Genomic DNA, 7,500 nt, shown 5'->3' on the forward strand with positions numbered 1-7,500 from the left:
AGCTCAGGAATCGCATTCAAGACTGCATTTCCGAGGCTTATGGCTTGAGTTGCAGAAGCAACACAAGAAGGACATTGATAGGCTTGAAGAAGTGGTGAACAACTTGAAAACTCAGAATCAGGAGCTCCAGCAGAACAACTTTTTGCTTAAGCAGGCCTTTGATAATGAACGGGACAAGGTGAATGCAGCCAAACAGGATGCACGAAACAAGCAACGACATCTTGCAAGCCTGAAGAAGCTTCCAGTAGGCTTTCGACAACGGAAAAGAAAGCGTCAGTCCCTAGAAACCTTGGCAATCCTAAGTGGAGCAAGAAAACGACGTGTACGAGCAACAAGGTAACTTCTATTCTTGCCATTGTTTTGCAGGCCTTTCTGTTTTGTGAAACATATTGATGTTATTTTGTATTTATGTTCCATGTAGAGATATTGCTGGGGATATGATGGGATATGAAGGTGGTGCTGAGGAATGTAGAGCAGGCATATTGAAACATGTTGTTAAGTTATCAGACATATATAAGCTGCTAGAAGATCCCACATGCAAAATATCTAAGCAAATCCGAAACAGAATTTCTGGAGAGCTGCAAAATATGGTAAGCCCCATACAGATTATGGATGCATGTGATAGTGCTGGTGTCAGTAGGAAGGGATATGAAGCCATCTACAGGGTGTTTACACTAGGTCATCGTGCTAAAGGTTTTCTTCGACCCATGCTACCAACTCCATACAGTGTAACCATGGCAAGAAAAAGTGCAAACTCAGAAATTGCGACCATGTTAGGTGGCTACCGTCATGTGGAGGATGCTCTGCCTGTATGTACTACAAAGGTATTTGAATACAACAAGTACAACAATGTCTTTATTGATTTAAGGACCCTTCAAAGAGCTATGATTTCTTATTATGGTCTAAGCATTGAGGAGTGCCAAGGTCAGGCTGTGTTTGTGTTAAAGCTTGATGAGTGTCAAATTGTAAAAGGACGAAAATTAGAAAGAGTCAGCCTAACACTTATGAACAGGGCTATGAAAGGAAATCTGGAACAGGATGATAATCTTCTTGACTGTAGTGCACAAGCCTCAAATTCCAACAAGGGAAGTCAATCTCAGGGAAAAGATTACTATGGAGTGCAATCAGAAAAGAATATATGGTGGTTGGCAGCATTTGAGCTTCCACAGGAGACAAATGATACATTGCGATGGTACCTTACCCGAACAGGCATCCCAAATGTCATATCATTGCAATCAAAAGGAGAAACTTTGCATGTGGAAGATGCAGGAACATTTACAGTTGAGTGGCACATGGCAGGTGATTTAAAGACATTGAAGTGTATGCTGGGATGCAAGCTAGGAGCAAATACTTTTTTTCCATGTATTTATTGCTGCCATTCAAAATCAGAGTATATTGATCGCGGCAAAGCTTCAGGCAAGGTTGCAGCCACCAAGACTACCAAATCTCATGCAAAGGGCAAGAAAAATGTACAACCAACTTCAATGAGTGCAACGCAAAACAAAGATCCAAAGAAACCTATGCAATGGGTTAATGGCATCATGAATTGTAATACCAATTGTCCGCCTAATCGTGATCAAGAAGATATCTCATGGAGCCCTATATTAGAGATTCCACTTTCCCGTGTTCATATTTGCACGCTTCATGCTAGGTTACGCATAATGGACAAATTACTGAAGTTACATATCAATTATGCATGGAATATGGAGCCTGAACATCTTCGCAAACGAATGCATCAGTAAGCTGGAAGATGTCCTTTCAAGTGTGGGGCTTCATGGTGGTGCTGTAAAGCTGACTAAGGATACTAAAAAGTCAGGACCGGGTCAGGATAATCCAAACAAAATATGCATGGGTGGGTCCAAAGCAAGACACCTTCTCTCAAATTACGAGGGGTACAATAGTCACACAAAATATGAATTATGGAAGGCCATTTGTGAATGCACCACTTATCGTGGGAATAATGCAGAGCTTGGTCTCAAGCGGGCAAGGCTGTGGGAGTCACTTGACAAAATGATTCAATTGCTAGAAAAGGCTCCACTTGTTGCCGAGGAGATTGCAAACTTGAAGACTGCAATACATACATTTACTCAGCAAATGGTTGATGCATGGGGAGAAACACATATCACCCACTATATGGTATTTACCTTTCTATCTATTTACTGATATTAATCGCCAAATAGTAAAATTCTGATATGATCTTTTTTGCAGCACATTATATTTGCCCACGCACAGTTTTTTCTCGACGAATATGGTCCAATGGCAATTTGGAGCACCCAAGGAATGGAGCGCTCTCATTATCAAGCTAAGGCAGCATACTTTAAGAACACGCGACATGGTGGAGGTGGTAAGGAAAAAAGTAATGCCTTGCATGAGATGTTTAATTGGTTTTATCGCAGTTTGGGAGGTCGACGCCGACAGAAACCAAAAGGGCAGGTGTCATTACTACGAAGGGTTGTAAAAAATGTCAATCTGCAACGAGCAATTGCATGGCGAGCATCAAGTGCCGTGCATGGGATGCGTGAGTGGTTCGCTGCGCGGAGGCGTATGGGTCGAAAATGGGTTCCATATTAGAAAATTGTAACCTTTTTTAAGTTAGAGCTTTTTTTATTAATGTCGAGATTTTTTTTATTAATAAGTTATTTTTCAAAAACTATATAAACCTGTGAAAGTGAGTTTTAAAATTACATTTTCACGTTCATTCAGTCGTGTAAGTCAATGGATGGCTAGAACTAAGCACACTGCGCGCAAAACTGAGAACCCAAACGTACCGTCTAGTGCACACAACTTAATACACGCAGTAGCCGCGGCACAGGCATTTCAACAAGTGCAAAAACGTATCAAAAAGAAGCATACAAGCATGGACAGAGAGGTAGAGACCAGACAGGAAGATGTACAGCCGGATGTGTTCTCAGGACTGGACAATATTGAGGATGTCTCCAAGCAGCCTGGAGACACCGGCTCATTTAGAGCCACGCGTACACCATTCCCCCGACCTCTCTCAGAGGCTGAGCAGCAGGAGCGTGTGCTGGAAGAGCAACAACGCCAGATTGATGAGGAGGAGCATAGAAGAAGAGAGCAACAGCAAGCCCTATTCCCTCAGCAGCTACAAGAGGAGCTAAGGGTCGCATTTGAGGAAGACCAGGAAGCACTTCTGTGTATTGAGCAAGAGCAGTTTCAACAGGCTGTTGACTTCTATGAAGCAGAGGAAATAAGCCATCGTGAAGAGCAGGATAGGCTCTTAGCACAAACACTACATGAGGAACTTGAGAGGCGTCAGCCCCCGTCTCCACCTAAAAAACAAAGAATAAAGATTCGTGTCAAGAGAAAGAAGGAACGTGCAAACAGGCAGCAAGAGGTGGAGATGGAAGATGAGGATCGACGACAAGTAGAGGAGCAAAGGGAGAGGGAAAGACTGGAGCAGGAGGAGCAAAGGGAGAGGGAAAGACTGGAGCAGGAGGTGCAAAGGGAGAGGGAAAGACGGGAACAAAGAATTCAAGAAGCACGCAGATTAAAACAAGAACAAGAAAAGAAGAAGGCAGAAGCAAGTAAGAGAAGACTAAATCTAGATCCAGCCGAGCAAGAAAGGCGAAAAAAATTTAGAAATGATAGACAACCATGGGAAGAGAGGTCGCATCCACCACCACCCCCCGTAGCCAACAAGAAGAGAAGATGGAAACCAGGGACCGTGGCTCTGCGAGAAATCAGAAAGTACCAAAAGAGCACAGACCCCATCATGGCGAAGGCCCCCTTTGCAAGAGTTGTAAAAGAAGTCATCGACAAGTACAGTGACAGGGTCACTCGGGTACAGAGTACGGCACTGGAGGCCCTCCAAGAGGCGTCAGAAACAATTTTGGTCTCTCTGTTTCAAGATTCGGTGCTGTGCCATGCTCACGCCAAAAGGGTGACCCTAAAGCCTGTTGACATGGCACTTGCACTACGTTTACGTCAGGATAAAGCGCTCCATAAGGAAGGCTTTATAGGATAGGATTAATCTTTTAGGCGGCGGCCTTTGTGCCTTTTGTAATCTCGACATTGTAATACATTTTTTTGAATCTATAAGATATTGTCAATGACTCGTTAACCAACGTATTCATTTGTTTCAACTGTTATAAAAGCAGACATTTCATTTCTTGTACTGTTGTTTGAATGAGAGAAACTGTTGATCATGTATTAAGAGCCTTAGTTAAACAGGAACAAAATTTATATTACTGATAAGGTGATTGTGAAACATTATCTTGTTATACGTGGCATTTTTGTTGGCACTGAACAGAGGATCCTTACATAGTGCAGAAACAAAATTATATTGAATTTATTTTCGGTCCGAAAAAAAGGCTTAAAGCTCAATAAGGCCTTAGAAAAGCTCAGGGACAAAAAAAAAGTTATTTGGTGCTCAAAATCACTTGGTGAAGTCTGGCATTAGATAGAACATTTTTTATAAAAGCAACAATTTTCTTTTTTTTTATGGTTCTAGGCAGAGTAATCATCAAAATAAAGTGCACACAATGCATTTTTTTGTGAAAAAATGATCAAAAAAAGGGCTGTGCGCTACGGCGCGAATTTAAGCCTGCCCTGCATTTTGAAAGGCTGAAATTCGCGCCGTAGCGCACAGCCATTTTTTTTTAATTTTTTGACTCTATCCAAGAGTATGTGCACTTTTTTGATGAAAAATATGCTTACAAATATCAAAAAACATAAAAAATTTTGATTTTTTAAAAATTGTTCAGATTTTGTACTGCCAGATTTCGGCTGGATGTTAAGTGACATTCAAAGAACAAATATTTGATCATTATCAATGAAATTTCTTACACATTCACATGCCTGCCAAAAGTTTAGAGGGCACAGTGCTGACACATCAAATAAACAAGAGAAATGGTTCAGACTTCTTAGAAACATTACAATTAAAAAAGTATACATTTTGTATTGATTTCGTAGAAAGAAAATTACAAGTTCCTGAGAAGATTTCTGAGAGCTTCTTTAGCTTCGTCACTCTGTGTGGTTTTCTCACCTAGGCTATTAGCTATAATAATAGGATTGGTTACACCTTTGGAGATTGAAGTGGCACAGTGGCTTAGCACGTGGCCAGTGTAGTTGCCTGCAAATGTGTACATGGCTGCCTCCCTGCTAATAAGTATACATTTGTTTGCATTATTTGCTAGCCCATCTTCGGTGAGAACCCCACTTAGAGCTTTACACTTGATGAGCTCTGCTTGTGCCTCCTCAGAGTACTCTAAATGGATTACTCGAATAAATGATGGAGAGAGGCTAGGAAGGTAATGAATCAGGGAGGTGTCTCGTCCATCGGATTGCACACGAACTCCACCTCCACGTGCAGCAAACTTGTCAAAAATATAAGCTTTCTACAAGAGAAAAAAATCAGGTGTTAGTAATAACTCACTTATAAATATGAAGGCACAACTTTGATTTAAACCCACCTCAATGTCATCATCACATTGGCTAATGCGTGGGTTGCATATGTCTATACTGCTTCCACGCTGCTCAACTGATGTATCTACATGCAAGCGCTTATGTGGTTGAAATGCTTCTTGAGGGACACTTTCATACTCTGCTGCTACATTTTCTATAGCAACAAGAGCATTGGAAACAGTTGCCTCAATTGTACGTTCTGTATCATAACCTTGGAATGCTAGCGCTTTGGTAAGATCATGGTCATCAAAATCAATCTGTACACCTGCAGGCTGTTGCTCAAGTGTGTCTTCTTTGCAGAAACCAGACCCAATTGCTAATATGCTTAAGGCCTCATCCTCCCTTAACCCCAAGGATTTACAAATGTCATCAAGGAAAAGAAATTCCTTGTTATCCATGATGATGGGATTCAAAGTGGTTACATCCAACTCAGGGATCTCTTCCACAATTTCATCCCCTTCGAGGTCACGATGAGGCTCTTCATCCTCAGTTGACCCTTGTTGGAGAAGCACCAAGGCCATGGACGCTTCAGCTTCTTCTGAGAAAACCTCTTCCACCTCGCCTTTGGATTCCTTCACAAGAGCTACTTCCTTTTTCACTGCCTTTCCCTTCTTTTTTTCTGTATCCCTGGCTTCTTGCAAAAACAGTGCTAACGTCATATCCCATGAAAGGAAGGTGGTGCCTACATTACCAACCTGCAATTCATAAACGGTGTCATCATCTTCGACCCTATAATTGCTAGATGTAAGCCCTTTCAAAAATCGGTTGAGCCTGAATCGGAACGACTTGTCACCATGGTACAGATGCCTGATTAAGTCCACTGGAACCCATTTAGTGGTGGATTCAGGCAATTGCACGACATATTGTGCCACTACATCATTCATGTACTGGACCTGCTCTTGAAAAGCCTCTGCATGAAGGTCTATAGTTTTTTGCATATCGATCACCCCCTCAAAAATGGCGATGTTCTCACCTGCACCTGCTGAGAGCCCAATTTTCTCAAGTTTTGCGCGTAGCGAGTTAGAGCTTGAAGCCATGGCGGGATATTGAAGGGAAATAGAAACTGCAAGATCTTAAGAATGAAATGAGCTTTATAGAGCAAAACCTATTCTTATAAAGCATTCCACTATAAAGTTTAATAAATTTATAGAACATACTTAAAAATTTTAAATTTAACAAAATTAAAATCCAAGTTGCAGTGAAATACAGAGGACATTGGGACTATGGTGCAATCAATAATTTTGTATTCAGAAGTACACCGCTACAAATTATCGCCCAAAATCACTCAAAATGTTACCTAAGTCTGCAACTTAACAGTCTTTCAAGCTAAGGACCCTAGGGGGCTCCAATGACACACAGAGTGTATGTTTCTCTGACCTTTGACGCATGGGTCGATTAGAAACAACAAACTTGAATTGGTTCCTTACATTAAAGGACATGACAATACGATCTCTCAACTGAGCAAAATTCCAATCATCATTAACTACCACTGTATGCTCCTCTCCTGGGTGAACTTCAATATGAAGTTCTACCTCCTCCCTAGCATAGAGATCAGAGTCCAAAGCCTCCCATTCACCATGCGAGCATTTCCACCTTCTAATAGGGTACACCATAGTTAGATTTTGCTTGCCTATCTGATACCTGCATCTTACCATTGACATTACTGCTGAGCACTTTATTACATCGCCCTTATGTTCTGCCACCTTGGTGGTCCAGTCGCCTTTTAGAAATGTATCTAGAGCTTCAAAGGCCCCATCTTTGCTTATCCACATTGTTGGGGTGCGATGGAACTTGCCTGCTTTGAAAATAGCAATAAACACATGTAAAGGCATGAAAAGAGATACACTTATCCTGTGGGATCCATATGCAGCCTTTAGGCTTGACTGAATGTCATGGAAAATCCTGCGCTGAAAGCTCTCCATTGTAGTGGGGTCTGGAATGGGCCATTCCGGGCTATTTAGTGCAGGAGGAGAAATTGGCTCAAGTGCTCCAAACCTTCCCCTCTGTGGCACAACATATGTTGCAGCAATGAAAAATACTCCTCTATTTGCAAGTTCGGAACTTGTTTCCCCAGCA

At 41.7% G+C, this 7,500-nt stretch overlaps 1 protein-coding gene across 1 annotated transcript in view; it reads right to left on the reverse strand.

Moving 5' to 3' along the window:
- Positions 1-4,545: 4,545 nt before the first annotated feature.
- The window catches only part of LOC147628660 (uncharacterized), a 3,587-nt gene continuing 632 nt past the window's right edge, over positions 4,546-7,500 (reverse strand). The window contains exons 2-3 of the mRNA XM_086813078.1: positions 7,077-7,500; positions 4,546-4,569 (exon numbers count right to left, since the gene is read on the reverse strand). The exon at positions 7,077-7,500 is cut by the window's right edge and continues 94 nt beyond it. Coding sequence (XP_086669204.1) covers positions 4,546-4,569; positions 7,077-7,500 — 448 coding nt within the window. The remainder of the gene's footprint in view (positions 4,570-7,076) is intronic.

The sequence above is a fragment of the Cibotium barometz genome, chromosome 19 (assembly GCF_041138505.1).
Source record: "Cibotium barometz isolate CiBa-2024 chromosome 19, ASM4113850v1, whole genome shotgun sequence".
Taxonomy (NCBI): Eukaryota; Viridiplantae; Streptophyta; class Polypodiopsida; order Cyatheales; family Cibotiaceae; genus Cibotium; species Cibotium barometz.